Source organism: Danaus plexippus (genome assembly GCF_018135715.1).
Source record: "Danaus plexippus chromosome 9 unlocalized genomic scaffold, MEX_DaPlex mxdp_26, whole genome shotgun sequence".
Lineage (NCBI taxonomy): Eukaryota > Metazoa > Arthropoda > Insecta > Lepidoptera > Nymphalidae > Danaus > Danaus plexippus.
Genome location: NW_026869848.1, coordinates 339,486 through 361,783, shown reverse-complemented (window position 1 = coordinate 361,783; position 22,298 = coordinate 339,486). Strand labels below are relative to the sequence as shown.

Below are 22,298 nucleotides of genomic sequence, written 5' to 3'. Positions count from 1 at the left end.
CAAAATATATTGTCATTTATGAGGTTATGTTATCAAACCTTATAAAAACAGGTTACTAAGAAGTATACATGAAGACTTATATAAATACAAGTTAACGGAATATAAATGCAACACAGTTATAATTAAAAGAAATTAATACAATTATTATGCAACAGAATGGTTTTCTTAACAAGAACATGTTACAAATTAAAAGAAATCAAACTGCCCCGAAAGTATCTTCGTAGTAAGTTTATTGATTCAGTTCGACTTCATGTGAAAGGTGGTTCTGGAGGCACGGGACTTCCAAAGTACGGTGGACTCGGCGGTCAAGGAGGTTGTGTTTATTGTCAAGGAAAAGAAGATGCGAATCTTCGAACAATTATGTCTCAGTATCGAGCGAGAACTATTTGCGGAGGTCACGGCGAAGACAGTCGGAAAGCACAAATAGTGGGGAAACCGGGAGAAGATATCAAGTTAGAAGTTCCTTTAGGTGTAACAGTTTATGGAGAAAACGGTACAGTTCTGGGTTCCATTGATAAAGAAGACGAAACCCTCATAGTGGCACGCGGTGGTCCCGGAGGAAATAAAAATAATAATTTCTTAGGTCATTTTGGTCAAAACCATCATATTCGCCTAGACTTAAAACTAATTGCCGATATTGGGCTTGTGGGTTTTCCTAATGCTGGTAAGAGTTCACTTTTAAAAGCTATATCCAGAGCCAAGCCGCGTATAGCAAATTACCCCTTCACGACTATTAAACCCAACAAAGCCATTATACAGTACAGTGATCTGAGACAAATATCCATAGCTGATCTTCCAGGTCTTATTGAAGGGGCTCACGAGAACATTGGATTGGGACATAAATTTCTAAAGCATGTAGAGAGGACCAAACTGTTGCTCTTCATAGCTGACATACAAGGATTCCAATTAAGTCCTAAATATCCAAAACGCTCCTGTATCGAGACTGTAGTACTTCTGAACAAAGAATTGGAATTGTATGATCCTGAATTACTTGACAAACCTGCTGTGTTAGCCATAAACAAATTAGATGTAGATGGAGCCGATGAAACATTCAACAGAATTAAGGATTCCTTAACACACCTCGGTGGCATTATAAACACTTTGCCAAAGGAAATCAGACCCGAGAGAATTATAAACTTTGAAGATGTCATCGGTATATCTGCTTTAAAGGGAAGTAATATAGAGGACCTTAAACAGTTGTTAAGAAGGAGGTTAGATGAATATGCTGAAGAAAACGATCCCGATATAGTGAAACCCAGAGAGTCGCTACTTAGAAATAAAAAACTCACACAAGAACGGGGACCCCAAGTTACTTGAGGTTTACGGAATTGTATATAGTACTGAAAAATGTTATAAAATATATAAATAAATAAAATATATAAGTAAATATACATATGTTTTACATTAGAAAATAAATAAAACAAGTTTAAACTGTCTATTTTTATTAAAAACTTATATAATATGTGAGTGAAGTGTAACTCAAACAGACAGACGTAGTTAATATATGTTCCTATCACAGATTATACATACAAGAAATAATGTGTTGACTCAACTCTCAGCTTACACTAAATATAACTTATAGCTAGTGCTCCTTATATTCTAATCGTAGACATCTGTAATGACTGCAACCAAGTACGATCTCAGCCCTCGGGTTCAGGTGTGCTCTCAAGAGATAGCAATCAAATTAACTCTCAGGTAATTGATATGTTTTCAATATAAGCTTAAGAGGTAAAAATATCCTGAAGTGATGTAAAATCCTCAAAGCATTCATTTCTATTTATTTAATATATATACATACATTTTGTTCGATGCAAATTATTGAATCAAGTTAAATGGACTTTGGACGAAGATTTAATAAAAAAAAAGCGACTAGAAAAATTACTTAATGCTTAAGATTAAGATGGTGATGAAATGATTGGGTGAAGTAACAACTATCCGCAGAAAATTAATAACAGGAATATCATTTTATTGATGACGTTGTTCGTCTGATGTGTTCTTGTGACAGCAAAAGACACACCGACACAAGCCTCAGCTATGTTAATGTTTTAAACTTTGACCGGATCTTATTACACAACAATCTACTCTTAGCAATGTTTGTAGCCCAGAGAAAGTTGTGTTATTTTATATGTATGTAGCGTTGCATCTCATATATATAGGGTTTTCCATTAAGGGCGCTTGATCTTTGAAATGCAAAAAAAAATACATGTAGGAAAGATATTTGCGAAATTTTTTTTTTATTTGGAAGGTCTATCGACCCCATTATGTATGGAATATGACATCATTCAAATGACCGCCACGGCTTCGGTTGGTGGCGCGCACACGAAAGGTCCAATTTTCGATGACTCTGGCGCACAAATCGGGCTGTATTTGATCGATGGCGTGGCGTATGTTGACTTTGAGGGCATCGGTGGTTTGCGGCTTGTTGGCATAGACCTGCGACTTAAGAAAACCCCACAAGAAAAAGTCCAGCGGGGTCAAATCGCACGATCTCGGTGGCCAGTTCACGTCGCCTCCGCGCGAGATGACCATGTCCAGAAATTGCTCGTGCAGAACTTCCATCGTAGCGTGTGCTGTGTGGCACGTAGCGCCGTCCTGTTGAAACCACATGTTGCCCAGATCCATATTCTCGATTTCAGGCCAAAAGAAGTTGGTTATCATCGACCGGTATCGCTCACCATTGACGGTGACGGCCACACCATTATCGTTTTCGAAAAAATACGGACCAATCACGCCTCCGGCCCAAAATCCGCACCAAACAGTCACTTTCTGCGGGTGCATTGCCACTTGGTGAACCTCGTGTGGATTGGTCTCGTCCCAAATACGGCAATTTTGCTTGTTGACATAGCCATTCATCCAAAAATGCGCCTCGTCGCTGAAGATGATTTCTTTGCCAAAATCGGCGTCAACTTCCAACTGCTCTAATGCCCAGTCAGCGAACACACGGCGCTGTCTATGGTCATTAACCTTGAGCTCTTGGGTCAGCTGGATCTTGTACGGGTGCAGGCTCAAGTCACAACGCAAAATTCGCCAAGTTGTCGTCTGCGAAAGGCCGAGTTCCTGTGCGCGACGCGGAATTGACTGCCGCGGGTTTTCGAGGACACTGTCGCGCACAGCGGCGATATTCTCGGCAGATCTCGCGTTACGTTGACGCACGGGAACCGGCTGATTGTTAACTGACCCGGTTGACTCGAATTGGTCCACCAATCGACGGATAGTCGACTCGGCAGGACGATCATCGCGACCGTAAAACGGGCGAAGTGCGCGGAACGTTGCTCGAACTGAAGACCCATTTTCATAAAACAATTTTATGATTTGCACGTGCTGCTCGACACTGTAACCTGCCATGGTGGTTTGGGAGGACGGAATGAATATAACACACTGCATTTGACAGCTGTCACTCAAACAACATGTCCGCAATCAGCTGTCAAAGTTCAAGCGTCCCTATTGGAAAACCCCATATAAGAAAGAGTTCCCCGGAGGCCTCTAGCGGCCATGACAGATAACACAAGCTACTACTAGATAAAGTTGTAAGATAATTTTATAGAAAAATATATATCTGATATGGAAGGATTTAATTAACGTTAATTATAAGCAAAGTCACATCAGGTGCCCGCAGAGATACGGTGCGTGGAGGTGACGTGCCATGTTCTGTATGAGGAGGTATTACTCTACTGGTGCCACTACTCTGTGAGATGGAACTCGTCATCCACATGGGAGAGGCTAGCTTCATACACTGTAGACTTATTGCTAATATCTCGGAGCGAGTGCGATCAGTCGTCGTATCCCTCCTCGGCCTCGGTGGCGGTCTCGGCCACGGGCAGGGCTCGGGGGGCGGTCGGCGGAGCGCTAGCGGCGGGCGGGCCGGCCGGGGAGCCTGCGGTGGCCGCCGCCTCGCCCGGGGGACTGGGCGTGCGTTGAGCCTCCGTACTGTTACTCGCCGAGGCTGGTTTTCACATACGAATATTATAAGCTAGTTTTTCAATAAAGTCACTAAGTACATTGTCATCTGTGAGCGCGTCAGTGTGACAGTCGTCCGCCAGTGACATGTGTATACTGTCACGTGACTCCGTGCTATACAAACAGTTTAATCGTGATCCGTGGGGCTTCGCATGTCTTTTCATGTGTATACTACATCACTAGCCAGGTTTGCTAGTTCTTGTGGCAGAGTAACAAACATACACGCAACTAGGACATAATGAAAGCATTGAATCATATATGTACATACCGTCGTCGGAGCTCCGCCTGCCATCCCTGTCCCGGGAGGCGCGAGCCTCTCGTCCGTCTTTAGAGTGTCGCGTCTTCTTGGCGGCGGGGTCCTCCCGGGCGTCCTCCACCTGGGACGGACACTCCAGGTGTACCAGATGGAACACCTGCAACACAGACATACTACAACCGCTTCAACACACCCACACTGAGCAGGGTAGAAATCAAACTCACCTCATTGACGGAATTGTTTGTCCCCACGATACGTATGATAGACACCGGGCGAGGCGTGAAGTAGATCACCTGCCACGACCTGGAACGCGTCCACTTCACTTTATTACTGACACATCACAGCGAGCTGATACAGGGATACGACTATGCACAAACTGTTCAACAACCTGCAGGCGTCCCTGGTCCGGTCGGCGACCATGTCCCAGTGCCAGTAGTTGAGGGACACCTCCACGTAGTAGGAGTAGTGGCGGTAGTCGCAGTCCCACAGCAACATGCGCAGCGAGGAGAGCATGTAGGGCTGGGCCAGCTGCACCACGATGGCGCCCGAGCCCAGCTGGTGGCACGTGTAGCCCTGCTCCCAGTCGTAGTGCTCCGTGTCCCCGTTCAGCAGCGCGTTTCTCGAGCGACTGATGCCCTCGATGACGACCGCGGACAGCTCCAGCGTCGCCACGTTGTGGACCGGTCGCACCAGGCCCTCGCACAGCGGCGGCACGCGGCTCGTGTGCATCGCCTCCAGGGACACGGCGTGGAAAACCTGCCGTTCATTGGTTGTGATTGATCGAGCTGATCTCAGGTAGATAGGATATTTGTTCAGGACGACCCGGGAGGTGAGGTGGGCTCACTTTGTTGACAGTGTTGCTGGTACCGACGACCTTGATGTACTGAACCACGCGCGGCTCGAAGTACAGGTTCTGCCAGGAGCGACAGAAGTAGTTGCTGTGATCGATCACACGCACCCAGTCCTTCTGGTCCACCGACACCTCGATGTAGTAGGCGTAAGACCTGCAACACATGTTATGTTAGAATGATCTACGTTTTAACTCCATGGGCTCACGTTAGCTGGAGCGGAAACGGGAGGTGGTTCTGTTCTTGGAGCTACCCTTAACGAACGGGCGCGAGGGTCCCATGTAAATCCACGTAAACGGTGCCCCTAACTAGTTGTAACAAAGGCCAAAATGTCCTCAAAAGAACAAACAAAATATTTGACTGCGAAACCGCTACAAGACTTCAATGTGGACTGGGCTGAAAAGTCCGCGTAGGAACTCCTTTGGACAGGTACCTGTTGTCGCGATCCCAGAGCAGCAGCCGTATGTGGTTGATGATGGTGGTGGTGGCGAGGCGTACCACGATGCCAGGGTTGTCAGCGGCGTCCGAGATGTTGTGTCGGGTGTACCCTCGCTCCATGTCGTAATTGTCGGAGTTTCCGTCCAGGAGCGCGGATCGCATGTCGCCGGAAATGACTCGGGCGCCGCGCTTCGGCGTCGCCACGTTCTCTTCCGGCACTAATGGTCACGTTTAGTTAATAGACAAACGGAAAAATAGATACGTCCAATAACGGAGTATAAACCAAGGTTCCGATCGTGGCGCATCAATAAATTTTTAAAGGTAAATGCAACGGGTGTAGTAAATGTGAATAATATAGTGGTCATGTGTCTGCTGACCCAGAAGTCCTCGATGTCGCAGGTCCGTGGTCCTGGTGGTGGTCTTATCGTGTATGGCGTCCAGCAACATGTCCGGGGACACCAGGGAGAAGGGTCGCACAACTCCCAGCAACTCCTCCAGACTCATCAGAGTCAGGCGGACACACTTGAGGATCTTGTCCTGGAGTTATTGATACCATTACAACAACTACACGGGTCTTTCAACACAAAAACATATGTACATTATGACGTCATCAAATTGTTATATGTTAATAATTAAAACGTTAATACTTATTTATTAAGAGAGATCGAGATAGGAACTGTTCACCAACACCCGCAACTCACTTTTAATATACTGAGCGGGGACATTGGCGTCACGGATCGTAACGAGAGGTGAAAATGAAAATTTAACCCAGACCTACGGCGGAAAATGTGACGAGAGGATACATGACCGAGGGTTTCAGTGTCAAATGTGGCGAACACTATTGTATACAGCTTTAATGCAGGAAAGGTCTCAACTTGTAAGCGACCACCCTCTCGTCCGTACTCGTGGGAACAAAAGTAGATAAAGGAAAAAGGAAAGCCAGAAAATAAACGTACACAGCAGGACTTCGACAGCGAAATCCTCGAATACATCGCCTAGGCCAAGGTTGACATCTTGCGGTGGTAGTACGACCCAAACCAGACAACACCAAGAACTTAACACCCTGACCGTGGCATACATATACATAAATATATAACACACACCGCTCATGCCAATAACCTTAATGCCACATACGACGATCATAACACCGTAATGCCAATAAACGCCAACCCGGTTACAGCCTCAATAAACCTGCAAAATACATTACTGAGACTGAATTGATTTGAGAATCTGGAGAATAAGGGATAATGAAAGTAAATCAACACGTATCAATTTACTGCACGACCTTCCCTACCGTAATTCACGCAACCAGGCAAACATTCCTAATGATGAAGAAGTGATAACCGCGAAATACATAGGTCAGCGTTTAGATAGGAGCATGTCTGACTGAAAGATCTGGACTTTGGTTGAAAGGTTATAAAGTTACAGTTAACATCGTTTAACTGTAACTTTTAATTAAACTATTTTTCGACGTAAGACATACAGCTAGGAAGAACCTCAAACAACAGCGACACAGACATCCGGGGATGGTTGTAACTAAAACGACCAGATCGATGGTTATACTCCCAACAAGCAACCAAACAAACACATTCCGCAAGAGTTAAGGATTGACACTGAGGAACAAGAAATAACTACTCGCACCAAACTCTGCCAGCTAGTAGAGCTCCTAGCTTTGTAAATTTCTTCCGCAAACAATAGTGAGAAGGAGAGACACTGAACAAGCGTAGACCAGACCAGGAAATAGCCAAATCTCGATGGCAGTTAATATGTTGGACAGCATACAAAAAATATATATATATATAATATATAAAATATATATCTTACCACAGGTGAAGTTCCGCCGTCAGATTTAACAAACGGTTGGTTAGCATTGAACCAGTTACAGACCGCTTTGAATATGTCTACCTCGGGGGCGAAGAACGAGTCGCGCTCGAGGAGGCCTTGGAGAGCTTCCTGTTCACACATATTACAATATCAATGACGGGTTAAGAAACACACGAAGACAGGTGAAGGTCACTCACGACGGACAGCTGTAAGAAGGTGTCATGCTGAAGAACCTCCGCAGCGTTCCGGTCCAAGAAGTTATAACAGTAGTCCATCAGAGCATTCAAACCGTACAGTCTGAAACAATCATTTATATATTCAAAGAAACATCTATTTAAATGAAACACAATTTTAAACAATTAAACAATAGCTAGAAAGCCAAATATATGGGACCTCTTGAATTATAACAATATACAGAGTCACATGTGTGGACAAAAAATCATGTACTAATTCAAACTTAGTACCTAGCAGCATCGAGAACTGCACACACATTCCTGAGAGCCAGCACCTGCCGCAGATAGTCGCTGATGGCCGCCTCCAACTCCTGGAAGTTGAACTGATGAGCCAGACCCAGCATATCCAGCACGGTCTCCTCGCGCAGTACAGACAGACCCATATGACCTGGAATGTACACGAGTCATAGGATCTTATAGTGTTATGATGGAAGATATTCTAACGATACATTAGCAACGTGTTGACTCCGCTCTATATAATGGTTGAATACAAGCAGATATTTCGAATATTTGATTTTGCACACTGATGTGTGCATGCCGTATGACTCACCAGAGTATATATATCTCAACAGGGCTTTGAAGGCATGAATGGGCGCCTGTAGGACCACCTCGGCCTGGAGAGACAAGCCATTGCAATATATAAGTCAGTTGTGTGATTCATCCATCAAGTAGAAGGAAAGTTACAAGTATACGCTATCAGCTATACTTAATATTTCATTAACAATTGATAAAAATGTCTGTATAAATAAGACCACATAGATTTTTTTTTAAATTTTTGATAAATGATATATTACATTTTCTAACAAAGCTTTTAAAACGTGCCAAAGACGCAGATCAAAACATAAAACCCTGCTCATTACTTTCTAAATTAGTTCCATTGAAACTCAATTAATTTTAATTTAAACACCAATTTCAGTCATATTATTATTATTAGGTATTTTTAGTTAATAACAAATCCTTTCTGTTACATCCATTACAATCGGAATTATTCAGAGCTATGTTCATTGACCTCATTGGCTTCCTTCATTCCTCCATAGAGAAGGGCCCTGAAGTAGTCACTGCTGGCTGCCAGTATGACTTTGTGTGCGGGGATCCTATGACCCTCCACTATGAGGGTCACATCGGAGTACTCCGATGAAAGACACAGAGAACCAATGTGCTCGGACAGGTGACCTGCACAATCAACCTCTGATACAATACCTTGTAAACACAGAATTGGACACTTGAAAATCATATCAGTTTTATTGACTAATTTCTTTTACGCTGTAATAAAATTTAAAATTGTTTGTAGTTCCTGTGTATTGAACAATGAGTTAAATGATTTATTTATTAGTGACATTGGATATAAGAGATGAAAACTCTCATCCTATGATGAACCTGCCAACTCTTACTGACAGACATATTTATTATACTATACTGTAGTGATATGATAATTAATGGTACTTTTTAACTATGAACATACCGTCACCGTCCTGTTTATTTAAATTAATTTATTAATCTGGCAAAACTCTTAAAGATATGAATAATTTAATTAAAAGCCGAGAACATACTGATGTGCTCTATATCCCCGACCCGTGAGCTCGTGGGATTGTTGACCGGCATGTACTGGTGTTGGCTGCTCATGTTGCTCATCTACATTACACTTCTATAAACAATAAAAATATCTCTTTTAAAAATGGGGTCGATTCCTACTGACAATTTTTAAATATTTTTTCTACAATATTTGTTTCAGTAGAACTATATAATACTAAATAATCACCAAGTGGTTTTAAAATTTTTCCAATATACATTACAAAATAAGTGTTGTCATCCAATGTCCTACACTGCAATACACACAGTAGTCGATACATAATTACAAAACACATCCGTATATATTTTTCATTTGTAATTGTAAGAATTTAAATATTATTGAATTTATTAATTATATCGTATAGCAAGAGAAACAAAAAATGCGTAAATTCTAGTCTCAATTTCTTCTTTTAAGTTGTATTTTATAATATTCCAATGACTTACCTACGAAATATAAATTTAAAAATTCCCTTTTCGTTAACTTTTTTTAGATTACAGGTTCCGAATGTTTAATTTTTTCACTTGGAGCAATCACAAGTTAGTAAATCAGATCAAAACATTGCAAAATTCCCATTTATTTGACTCTTGTTGTTATTCAGACTTCAAACTGATGACAAATTTTGTTTTAAAATTGCTACAGCTGCTAGGAATTTAGATCAAAAAATTTTAAATAAATTGTTGTTTCAAAGTATATAATTATAAATTTTAAATACAATAAATATAATTTTATATTTAGATGAATTGCAGATAATGTAATGAGATCTAAGATTTTCGCGAGTTTTTTTCATTTAAATTGCAGATAATGTTTTAAATTAAATGTATGTGCGAACAGTAAACTTATAAATGAATGTTTCCGTTACTACAACGTTTTTGTTTTATTTAAAATGTATATATTTATATATAAAAATAAATTATTCAAATTTCAATCATTTTATACTTATTTTATTAACAGGTGTCACTACATACTATTACATAATCATCGAAATATAAATAATACAATCAAAATAAAATTTATTCAAGGTTGGAAGAGAAATCAATTACAAGTTTAAAAAAATATAATTGTCAAGATAAGTTAAGAAAAGTAATGGATATGATTCGCTTCTTTTGGTATAATAGAGTGCATGTCTAATATATATATAATTAGGTCTCACAAATATTTTAGCCGAATAATCGGGCGCGAAAGCTTCGTCAAAGAAATTCTCTTCTGCTATTGGACGAGGATATCCGAAAGTACCAACCTAACAAATTCTTGTACTCTTCGGCTAGGTTGTCAGGAACTCAGAATTATTACCAGTCGTGTAGGCAGGTAGATTTCGTCGCTTTGCTGAATGAAATTTATTTTTCTTTATTGGTTTTCTATACGATAATGATATTAGATCGTTGAAAATAATACATGTAAAGGCGTATTATTTGTTTAAACTACGAATGGTAAGTTATTTAATATCAATCGAGTGTTTTGTGAAGTTTTCTTTTTAAAAGGTTGTAGATCTGCAAAAGTAGCTGCACAATTGATAGAGTTCGATACTCACAAATTAAAAATATTTATATTAAAAAAATATGAGAAATCATCCTGTAATATATTTTATTCGACATTCGTAAATTTAAATAGGCTTCGGTTACTTTGAATGTGTTTATCTGAATATTTAAAGGAGCTGCATAGCAAAAGAAATTACTTAACATTTTTATTTTATGTGCTTTACAGGACGTCAGTTACACAATATAAAAGTTAATTAAACTTCTGTAATGGTGCTTATAACGTTTTCGGTGATGAGAAATGGAGAGACAGCAGTGTAATACACTTCAAAACTTTGATGACCCGAAAACAGAAATTTTAAAAAAGAGGCTATTAAAGGCGAGCAGCACCTCAACAAGCAGTAACTTATCTCAAAGTAACTCCCATAATGTGCTATTAAACACGTTACGCGTGAGTTTCTTTATATTTGAGTACATTGGGTGTAAAGTTGTTTGTCCTCAATGACATTGTTTACCGTTTTTCAGGCGCCAAGCTCGAGCAGTATGATCGTATCCTCGGTGCAAGCGCCACAAAACTCAATGCCAATTACTCACAATCTTGTGACACATTCTATAGCCCCCGTCAAAATACACACTAACAATTCCCCGTACCCCTTGCAGCTTTCTACAGTCCATGTGCCTGTCCAGATACCAGGTTCCACTTCTAATATAAATGTCCCGGTTCAGCTCTCTAGCACTACAACTAGCATGCCTCTACAAATAGCTCCGGTTAGTCTCCCTCTGCAAGTTTCTGGTACCACTAGTGTGCCCGTCCAACTGCCAGCTGGGGATACTATCAATGTACCATTGCAGATTCCAGCCTCTAACCAAAACATTCAGTTGGGTGGCTCCAGCTTACCGTCTATGCCTCTTCTTCAAACCACCGCCCAGCCTCTTCACAGCTCCATAATCCATGTACATATGGGTAACCGAGATGGCACAGACATGAATCTTTCCAACACACAGCTCCAAATGCCAGATTCTGTCAAAATGAACATCCCAACGTCCGTAGCTCAAATGCAAATGGGATCAAATTCCGCAGTGATGCAGATACCTAACTCATCCAATAACTCAATACAACTCACCCTACCCAACTCCGGAAACACTGCTCCGGTTACATTACGAGGTGCTGCCAGAAGTGTTCCTCATGTTGTTTACATTCAGACACCAACAGGATTGAAACCTGTGACCAGCACGGAAGTGATAAGTCAGGCCAGCACCAGCGGCAATCCACCACAGATCATTGTTCGGAGACCTGTAAGTATCCATATCTTGGAACCTATACATGTTGACTCTGTTAATGACAATCACAATGAAAAATGTCTGAAGTCTTATTATTACAATAAAATAAATTTCATGGACATTAGTTAAAGGTTAAAAATCTTTAATGTGATAAACCAAAGATGCCTTATCAGTTATTATACAGATTATTACTCAATATCGATACGTTGAATGCGAGTGAATCTTTCATATTTTGAATTTTTTTATGAGTAACTGGAATGTTTATTTAGTTACGGCATGTAACGTTTTCTATATTTCAGGTAACAAACAACTCAAACATACATTTGATATCAAATGTTAGCAGTAAGCCTAACATCGCACCCAAAGTGGCGGGTCAACACAAGTCTTCTATATTAGCCCCAGCCAACTCGGCCCAACCTATAGTCATCCAGAAACCTAAAGCCACGGATAAAATGATGGTGCCTGTCAGTATAGCCCCCGGAGGACAACCCAAACAAGCCATAGCCTACCTCAGCTCCGTCAAAAAGCCCACCAAGAATATATCAGAGAGCCAATCCATCCTAATATCTAGTAATCAAAGTAATGTGAATTCAAATAATCAAAAATTATATCTTACACCAATGAATGTTCCTAAAATACAGAATACTAAATTTATTTTACCCGTTACTTTACCAGCGACCATGGCATCCAAGGGACCCATAATAAATCTTCAGATTGCGAACGGCCAGATACAGAATGACCCGCAAGGAAACATCACCGTCATGAGGGACACGACCCTGGAAGCGTCCGACTTGCCGCCACTACAGCCCCTGGCTAAGATCATAGCCCTCAACGGCAAAGACAACTGTGTGCCTCACAGCCCAAAGACGGAAAACGGGTTCACGCTCTCCATCCCGGGGTCGAGGGCGGAGCCCACGGGCGAGCAGGGGGAGTACACGCTCTCCATACCGGAGACCAACGCCTCGATGAACGACGACATCTACACCGTGTCCATCGCGGACGAAGAAGACGGCCACACCAGGGAACAGTCCTTCACCCTGGCCATCCCGGAGAAAGGCAAGAGCCTTCTCAACAGGACGGACATGGTGCCGCTGACCACCGCCGCGCCGGCCATCCTGAGGCGATCCAACTCCGACAACAGCGACAGGAAGACGGTTCACGCCAACATCAAGCGTCGCGTGTCGCTCTGCACCGACAACTCCTCCACCAAGAGTTTTAAGTTCCCGCTGCCGCAGCTCAGGGTCAACAAGGCGGAGGAGCGCGCGGACGGAGACCTCAACGACGACCACAGAGTGCCCTCGCTGTTCTGTGACGAGAAATTGGACAAAGACTTGGAAGCCAAAGTGAATCTGGTGGACTCCGACTCTGAAGATAAGATGGACGAGAAGCCTAACGACGTCATCTATTACCAGAAAATCAATTCGTTTGACATCAACGACGCACGAGGCAAGGCTTACGCGGACCCCACGGAGGAGGAGCTCCCCGGTCTGCTCTGGAACAACGGCATAGCTCAGCTGAGAGGTAGCAACCTGCACTTCCAGGCTAACGAATTCGATCTGATCGACCTCGTGGACGAGAAGACGCAAAATGTAGTGGGAAATTCCAACGTGAAGTATCACACGCCGTTGAAACAGCGAATGGAGAGGAACAGGGATAAGAAACCGACCTCCCCCGAGGACCTGTACCGCTGTGACGGCTGCGGCTGTCACGGGATGGCCGCGGAGTTCATCACGCCCAACTTCTGCAGCTCCACCTGCCAGAGCCAAATGCAGAAAGCGACCCAGAAGAGAAAAGACAAGGAGAGAGCCGAACTGTCCAAGAAGAGAAACAAAATGAAGAAACTGCTCATGAGGAAACAACTGTCAGATTCGGAGCTCATGCAGGACGGGAAAGACGAGAAAGTGGATCTGAAGCGGTACGACTCCATGAACAGCGACCTGCAGATCTCGGAGGCGACCCTCATCAAGATGAGCGAGGAGCTGGCCGAGAACGACAAGTATCCCTGGATGTGCGGCAAGAACGGCTTCTCGTGGATGAGGTACCTGGACGTGTGCAAGGCCAAGGCGGCGCCCGTCAAGCTGTTCAAGGACCCCTTCCCCTACAACAAGAACGGCTTCAAGGTGGGCATGCGGCTGGAGGCCGTGGACCCCGAGCACCCGGCGCTGTTCTGCGTGGTGTCGGTGGCCGAGGTGCAAGGCTACCGCATGAGGCTGCACTTCGACGGCTACCCGGACTCGTTCGACTTCTGGGTGAACGCGGACTCGGCGGACATCTTCCCGGCCGGCTGGTGCGAGAGGAACGGCCGCAGCTTGCAGCCGCCGGCCGGCCACGACGCGGCGTCGTTCTCGTGGCCGTCGTACCTGAAGCGCGTGCGGGCGGTGGCGGCGCCGCGGCAGCTGTACGTGCACGCGGCGGCGCCGGGCGCGCGGCCCGCGGGCTTCCGCGTCGGCATGAAACTGGAGGCGGAGGACCGCGAGCACGGCATGGTGTGCGCCGCCACGGTCGCCGACGTGCGAGAGAGGAGGCTGCTCGTGCACTTCGACTCCTGGGACGACGCCTACGACTGCTGGCTGGACCCCGCCTCGCCCCACATCCACCCCGTGGGCTGGGCCGAGCGGAACGGGATCGCCATCACCCCACCCAACTGTGAGTACCGCGTCGCCGGCTTCCATACTAACATTCGTAGAGCTCATTCGCCCGACTGCCGTCTCTCGTCCCTGCAGGGGCGGGGACCGGCGTCCGGTGAACAACTGTAGGGAGTTACAACGGAACCCGTGGGACAGGCTCTGAGTCTGAACGCACCCAACGCAAGCCGCGTGATGTTTTTTACTTGATTAATTCCAGAACACGTAAAAATACCGAGTTTCCAATAAATATATACGGGTGAGGTTTCATAGCTTAATGTGGCTGTGAGGGTCGCGGCGGGGGACGCGGCGGGGCTGTAGGCTTTTATTTTCAAGGAAATTATTACATTTATAAAACAGTATTGTAGAGTCATCACCGCCTGGGACCCGCCTGGGATCCGCCTGGGAACCGCCTAGGATCCGCCTGGGAACCGCCTAGGATCCGCCTGGGACCCGCCTGGGACCCGGCTCGGACCTTGAATATTTAATTTGATAAATAATACTACACTACACATTATAATATTTTATTCAAATCGGACATCTCACATGATTTGTAGGAAATGAGAAAATTATTATATTTTGTCGAATCGCTCCTGGACACACTTTGGTCTTTGGTCTTTGTAACCGACATCTAGATGTAGGCGGCGTGCCATGAGAAGTGTCTGTGGTGTAGGCTGAGGGACCAGTGGGTTTGTTTCAAATCTGTATTTTTTCCTGTTTTGTTTCCTAACTATGGTCGTGTGTGAACCCTGGACTTCAGTACTGGTTCATCAGACTAGGGATACCTTCATGCGTGGAAGGTTTTCTCGGAGACGGGATGCAGCCGGTTCACATGTTTCAATCTGAGCCTGACGGTTTTCTGTCTTATTGCGGGATGCAGAAAAATGTATGTGATACTTTTTGGTGTTTCATACGAGCCATCCTATAGAAAAATGTTGTTACTTTTCTGGCTTAAATAGAAGCAGAACCTCTTATGAATCCTGGCCCACTCTTCCGTTTCTTTGTTTCCTCCTTATATTGTTCTGGAAGTCTGTCTCCGACTGGAAATTAAAAACAAAATTGAATCAAACCCTTTCTAGTGTCATGTTCATTAACGTAATGAACCGCGTTGCGTCAACCAGCCGGTTAGGCTAGGTTATAGACGCTCTATAGGGACTTGTTGTTTATGAGGCTTCCCTCTGACTATACCGATATCATCAAAAAACAAACGTGACGACAAGTGAGACAAGTGACGACCCTTTATGTCAGCGGTTCCCAAACTTATTTTGTCTCTCTCCACTTTGTGGACAGCTGCTATTCGTAATACATTACACAATGGGACGTTAATTGCCCGCTCGATATTATTTGGGAGCGATATGTCCATTACGACAAAACGATAACAATATAGAATGTCTTGCACTGTCGTCTGTCGGTGTTAATTTAAGAATAAGTCGGAGGCATTGCATCTGTATCCTTACTCAGAGTTTTCAAATCACACTACACACGCCGCGTTAATAGTTAACAGTTTTTTATTCGAAATCTTGTCACATTATAGTATCAACTATAAAAAAAATAAGTAATGTTTATACAAGTCTTAGCTCTCTCAGCATTCATTATTTTGTTTTATTATAATTTCCATAGTAATGTAAGTCTTTTTTCGTGTTGTATCCAGTTCTATAGGTTCTTAAGATAATTATATTACGAATTCCTATTAATTCCAATAAAAATAACGGGACAGAGATAAATATTTCTCCATGTAATCGCTGGGTACATTGTATTTTGCGCATTTTAATCAGTTCCACATTTAGAAATTTAAATGTATATATTCTGACATATTTACATACATAAACAGTTGCAGACATTGCATATATTTTTTTCTCGCTCGGCTTCAAACTTGCGTGTAAAAAATACGATACGCACAGAGTGCAGTGAAAGTGGAATTAGTACGAGGTTACGGACAGAGCGACAGACGAGACCTACGAGTACATTAATACACAGACATCTGTATCATATAAATTATATAATCGACGTTCGTGTAACGAGTCCCGAGGCGGTGTTCCGATCGTGCGCGTTCAGACTCGCCAGACATTTGATTCGACAAAATAAACGCTTAGCTCTTGAAGTTACTCAAACTTGCGTTAATACTGTGACGAGAAGAATTATTAATGAAAACTCAAAGAACTACGTATTTAGTTGCACCTGTGCTGTGCTTCTGATGGTTGACGCGATACTGACAGTTTGAACGCGTTCCATACGCAGCCCTGTCGTAAACATTATTTGTTACGAGGAAGAATTTGTATTTTGTACGTAACTGTTATGACTTAAACATTATTCGTAGCGAATTATCTCGATTGTTAACACATGTCTAATGTTTTAATAACTACGAGTTTAATCGGATAGTTATGTTAGTAGTCATTAAATTAAGGCTTGTTAATAACTCTTCCAAATTAACATTGACTATATATACATATATATAATGTAAATAAATATGTGTATATATAATGAGATCCAAGATTTTCGCGATTTCATTTAAATATATATTAATATATATATATATAGTGTACAAGACGCGTGCCTCCGTCCGTCCGTCACGCCTCCGATACTTTCCTTATCTATTTCAAACAGGTTCGCTTATCTCCGTGTTTATCGAACATTGAATATTTTTAAAGCCGCCCGCGCCGTCTCCATTCCACCTTATAAATGTGCATATAATTTATAATGATTATTTAATGTTCAATATATTTTCTGTGATGGCAACATTTCCGTCATTAAAATGTTTATTTTTGTAATTATTCCTTTGTGATTGTGTCTGATACGGTCGTAGCAAACTATCAGTCGCGAGCCGACGCTGGGACGCGTCTCACTAGTCACTACTAAACGGCACTATCAATATTATTTTACCTGATCTTGATGTTTTTTCGTATTTATTTAAAGCGAAACGAGGTTGAAAAGATTGTTAATCGTTCAGTTCCCACTTTCAAGGTGATACATTTTATCTTATTAGTTCTGTTTTAATAGTATTATTGTTAAACGAGCGTTGTTTATAGTACGTATTAATGTCCATCGTCGCGCCTCGACAGATTATTTTATATGAAGTCCTTCACGCGGACATCGCTTGATATGAATATTTATGTAGTTTTTTTTCGTTTCCCATCAACATCACGAGAACTGACGACTGACGAGGAATCGGATAACTCGGACAATTTCAATGACCGGCGGTCGAAAGTACGTTTTGTAGATTAGAAGTTTAACTTCTAAGCATTATTTAAATATTTGTAACTGGCTATCGACTTGGGCAGCGGGGCGGTGTTTTATGTTTATGACTATATAGTATATAGTGACAGTTATCCAGGAAAGGCTTATATTGAAGCGAGCTCCTTGTCCGCAGACTACAAGGAGTGCGAGTCGTTTTCATGGGAGACCTACTTGTCGGAGACCATGGCGTGTGCGGTGCCGGCGAGGGCCTTCAAAACTCGTCCGCCGGTGCCCTTCAAGCCTGGCATGAAGCTGGAGGTCGTCGATAGAAGGGTTCGTATGCGACGCTGGACTTCGCCGGTTTGTCTCTCCTCCTTAACCAGTGGTCCTTCATCACCCGCAGGTACCGTTCCTGATCCGCGTGGCGACCATCAGCGCGGTGAAGGAGCACCAGGTCCGCGTGTCCTTCGACGGTTGGCCGGACGAGCTGTCCTGCTGGCTGGACGAAGACTCGCCCGACTTGCACCCCGTGGGCTGGTGTCTCAAGACGGGCCATCCGCTGGAACCGCCGCTCAGTTAGTACATGTTACATACACACGCGCGTGTTACATACACGCATCCACATCTCGCTAACGATTAATTGTTTGCTCGTCCAGCGGCGGAGGAGCTCCGTATCCCCGGGCCCTGCGGTGTTGGCGGATGTCGCGGACTGGGGTCCGTCCACGGCGGGGGTCTCAAGCAGCACGCCGCCGCCTCCGCCTGCCCCTACCGCGGTCAACCGCCGCCCAGACCCGACAGGCTGCAACCACCGACACCCGTCCGCAGGTACATTACACACACACTCGTACACACACACACACACACTCGCACACTCACACACTCGCACACACACACATACACACACAACACACACACACGCACGCGCACACACACACACATACATGCTCACGCAAACACACACATACACATGCACACGCGCGCGCACAAACCGTATAAACTGACGTCATGCTGTTTCCTTTCAGAGCGTTAAGCAAGTCCAAATCGATATCGACCAGCACGCCCACGAGCGACGCGCCCAAAGAGAAGTATGCCAAGATGTTGTCACAAAACCGCGAGATCGGTTTACTAAACGCACCATATAACTAATATTGTGTTATCTCCCGCCAGGCTGCCGCGCGGCCGCCCGCCCAAGCACAAGAGGGTGGAAGCGGTGACCAAGAACGATCCCGTGAGTGTCCGCCGCATGTCCAGCTCACTGACTACCAAAACCGTTGTATATAACGACGCGTCCGTCCGCAGGTGTCGGACGACGAGTCCCTGTCCAGCGGGGGCTGCAAGCGGTGGCGTGGCAGCTGCAGCGAGGACATGCGGGCGCTGCGGTCGGCCTCCTCCCGCCGCCCGCCCTCCACGCAGTCCTCGCACCACCTGCCCAACCACCCCGCGCCCTCCCGCGCACTCCTCGCCAGGCACGTCGCCGACTTGGACCTGCCGTCGGACCCCAGCACGTGGACCCAGGTACACCTCACAAATGTCCAAAAGAACTTCGGTGACATATTTTATAACTATTTTGTTTAATACAACTGACTACAACACGGAAACCTCTCGCTTCGAAGTGAGAGCCTGAGAGGTGCAGCTGTCCATGTAAAGCGTTCAGTTTAAAGTCATATTGATTCATAGCATGTCATAGCGCGCCCAGCCCGGAGGCTCGCTGGTTAACGGAGTGTGTGTAACAGAAGGAGGTGTCGTCGCTGCTGTCCCGTCTGGCGGGCGTGGCTGCGGGCGCGGCGTCGTCGGCCGCTCGCCTGTCGGGCACCTCCCTGCTGATGGCGTCCTGCGAGGAGCTGGTGACGTGCCTGCGCCTCCGCCTGGGGCCCGCCGTCAAGGTTTACGCGGCCGTCCGACACCTGCGCGACTCCCTGTCGTGATGGGAGCGCTCGCCCGCCGCCCCGGCCAGGCTGCGGATGCGGTCCGTGCTGAGCGGGTGACGAGCTGTGCGGGTCGATTGTGAATAGTTCAGTTCGTAGTCATTACAACGGAGGTTCAGTGGCTGTGGACCCCTGCGAGTGTGGCCCGCCTGGCGCCGACAGGCGTGGAGCTCGCCGTGTTCGTTACCTTAGTGTGTGATCAAATGCTGCCAGTGTCGTATTCTTGCAGCCGACGGCCGGCAGAGAAAGTCAATTCCTTGACAATATTATCGCGTAAGCCATGTATGAGGTATGGGACTGGACGGCTCCGGCTGCACAAAATGTATGTCAAGGTCGAAGGTTGTGATTCTATATAATGGGACTGGCAGGGAGCTGGGACCGCGCGGACCCGCACTGCCCCCCGCGTAGTGTAGAGAGGAGATGTAGGCAGACTTCCTACACACTCCTCAAACTACCGACATTAGTCAGTGATGTAATATATATCAAAGGTTCAAATATATTTTACGGCTAAGGTCGACGGTAACATGTCCCTCTCTTCTCTGTTACAAGAACTGTCTAATAATTTTTACACTATTGTTAATGTAATCGCTGGTGCAGTTCCACGGATGCCTGACATGGTGGAGGATGGAGTGCAGCCTGCGGAAACAGACCAAAGACAGGAACATGTATATATCAGAGTATCCCATTCTTTGGACGAGTCATATATTGTATATAGTATGTAAAGGTTCTGTGCAATTTAGTGTTGTAGTTATATGATGTACATACATGTGGAGTGTGCCGGGGCCTCTGTACACTGAATGTTACATAATGTATAGGTACTGTTAGGAACAGTCGGCTGATATGAGGGAAGGACTGACAGACATGAACAGCATATCATGGGGAACTTGCACAAAGTTGTCTTATATAAGTGGAATGTTTTGAACGAATGATATTTGTAATTTATTAAGCTTGTACAGTGTAAGTTGGGTGCCAGCGATGTGGCCATGGGTTGGGTTGTGAGAGAGGTCTCAGTCCGTTCACTGGGTGTGATGTGTGTGCGGGGTGAGGAGTCCAGCCAGGCCCTCGTTGTATGTGTAATGATAGTGATGTATTTTGTTACTGTAAATGTTTGTACATGTCTTGTCTAGTTAAAATGATATTTTTTCAGCGGCCATGTACAGTTAAGTAATATTATTGTAAGTTTTTACACGACTCTTGTGTCATGAACTGCCATTTTCCTGGCATGAAGTATTCTAAACTGTTGTTCTAAATTAAATATTTTTTTTGAATACATTAAGTGTTTCATTGCATCGGACAGAAGTGACCGTGATGTCATATTCCACCCTCCACCCTCTATATACAAACTACTCCAGTACAGATGTAGTTGCCATGATCCTCTGAACCGGCTCGACCGCTTCTTATGAAGTTTTACGTAGGTTTGTTCGATATTTGAGAATAGGTCTTAGTTGGCCCTTAAAACCCTTTATTCAAAATAATTTAATGTCATGACCTTTTAATTTATTTTGTGGTTCGGAGCATACCTTGGACCCTAAATTTTCACCCTCCCGTCACCAACCTGTATGACCTATATGAAAGATGACCGTTTTCATAGATCATTACTCCGCTACTATTGTAATATGCAGACAAAGTAGGTAGCAGGAGCTAGTATACTAGTATGAGTAATTGAGAAATAGTTTAAACTACTAGAAGCAACCTCAGTTTTCTTGGTCTTTTTGGTACTTATCTTCAATTTTGTACTTTGTTCCGCAAAACTAAGTACAAAATTTTTTTAAGTTGGCCGTCTCGGAATTATTTTACTGTAGATGTGATTTCTAATGCTTTTTTTAATATTATGAATTTCATTGAGGTCACTTTATTCCTACCAATCTTTTTATCAATACTGTTTATTAATTATTAGTAACTTAAGTTTTGTTAGGTTGGTAACATCATATTCTACGGGAGCTAACATTCTTTTATCGCTTCATATCTACTTTATAACACTTCCTTATTGGAGGACGATTCTGACATGAAATCTTTATTATTTTTAATTTAAAATGTTATAATTAGTACACATCGGTCTATAATCGATATAAATTTCAGTCAAGCATGTTGTTAAAATAAGCATTGAGAAGAGAATTATTATGTCTGAGACGTATATTTCGATTTGCGACTGGCGCCAAAACCGATTTGTTTTATTTTGTATATTGTACATATAATCTGTTGGTCTCAATACAAAGCAGTTCTTATAATGATGGGAATGAATACACTTAGGAAAAGCTTCTTTATTCTGTGGTCGGACGAGGTCAATCTCCTCACTTGATCCTGGTAGACAAACTCTTAACCTATGGAGTTTGACTTCATTTTCTTCTTACCTAATTTCACGTTTGCCGACTAAACGTTACTTAATCCAGGTTCTTGAACATAGAAATGATAACAGACTTTGACAAATATTTCCAGTCTTATTAATTTCCCTGAACATTTGCTATTTATGGCTCTCTCCATTAGTAAAGAATCATTAATTAAATCATTTGTTAAAAGATGGGCCATGCCTACTGTTTATGTGCAGACGATAAAGAGAGTTATGTTGGTCTTACTATTTAACAGATAAGTTTAATCTGTTGATATTTAACATCTTTTTTCTCCGCGGCCTCGTCAGCTGCCGTCAGTAAGTTGCAGAAGGTGATAAATTACCAAAACGTCACATGGCTAGATATAAA

General features: G+C 43.9%; 3 protein-coding genes and 1 long non-coding RNA gene across 5 annotated transcripts; 2 read left to right on the top strand and 2 right to left on the bottom strand.

Annotated features, from left to right (window-relative positions):
- The first annotated feature begins 9 nt into the window (after positions 1-9).
- On the top strand, positions 10-1,389 carry LOC116767655 (GTP-binding protein 10 homolog). Its single transcript, XM_032658078.2, has one exon. It carries the CDS (start codon positions 157-159, stop codon positions 1,315-1,317), a length of 1,161 nt encoding a protein of 386 aa, XP_032513969.2. The 5' UTR covers positions 10-156; the 3' UTR covers positions 1,318-1,389.
- A 2,074-nt stretch (positions 1,390-3,463) lies between these two features.
- LOC116767316 (BTB/POZ domain-containing protein 9) lies at positions 3,464-9,732 on the bottom strand. Its single transcript, XM_032657573.2, has 14 exons — positions 9,570-9,732; positions 9,107-9,201; positions 8,566-8,729; positions 8,107-8,170; positions 7,788-7,944; positions 7,521-7,620; positions 7,324-7,452; positions 5,877-6,036; positions 5,495-5,717; positions 5,058-5,217; positions 4,602-4,969; positions 4,438-4,516; positions 4,226-4,370; positions 3,464-3,943 (listed from the first exon to the last, which is right to left on the bottom strand). The coding sequence occupies exons 2-14, from the start codon at positions 9,186-9,188 to the stop codon at positions 3,771-3,773; spliced, it is 2,004 nt and encodes a 667-aa protein (XP_032513464.2). The 5' UTR covers positions 9,189-9,201; positions 9,570-9,732; the 3' UTR covers positions 3,464-3,770.
- A 672-nt stretch (positions 9,733-10,404) lies between these two features.
- Positions 10,405-20,872, top strand: LOC116767345 (uncharacterized). 2 transcript variants are annotated; one of them, XM_061527563.1, is made up of 12 exons: positions 10,405-10,553; positions 10,828-11,049; positions 11,124-11,894; positions 12,179-12,458; positions 12,555-14,525; positions 17,871-18,010; positions 18,081-18,252; positions 18,334-18,502; positions 18,700-18,762; positions 18,845-18,905; positions 18,977-19,192; positions 19,411-20,872. In XM_061527563.1, the coding sequence occupies exons 2-12, from the start codon at positions 10,900-10,902 to the stop codon at positions 19,600-19,602; spliced, it is 4,185 nt and encodes a 1,394-aa protein (XP_061383547.1). In that variant the 5' UTR covers positions 10,405-10,553; positions 10,828-10,899; the 3' UTR covers positions 19,603-20,872. The 2 variants fall into 2 exon arrangements, with proteins under 2 accessions (XP_061383547.1, XP_061383546.1); XM_061527562.1 differs by having other exon boundaries at positions 12,179-14,525.
- On the bottom strand, positions 15,014-16,866 carry LOC133320170 (uncharacterized). The gene is made up of 2 exons (XR_009753615.1): positions 16,327-16,866; positions 15,014-15,543 (listed from the first exon to the last, which is right to left on the bottom strand). It is a non-coding gene; the product is annotated as an uncharacterized LOC133320170 (long non-coding RNA).
- Positions 20,873-22,298: the final 1,426 nt, after the last annotated feature.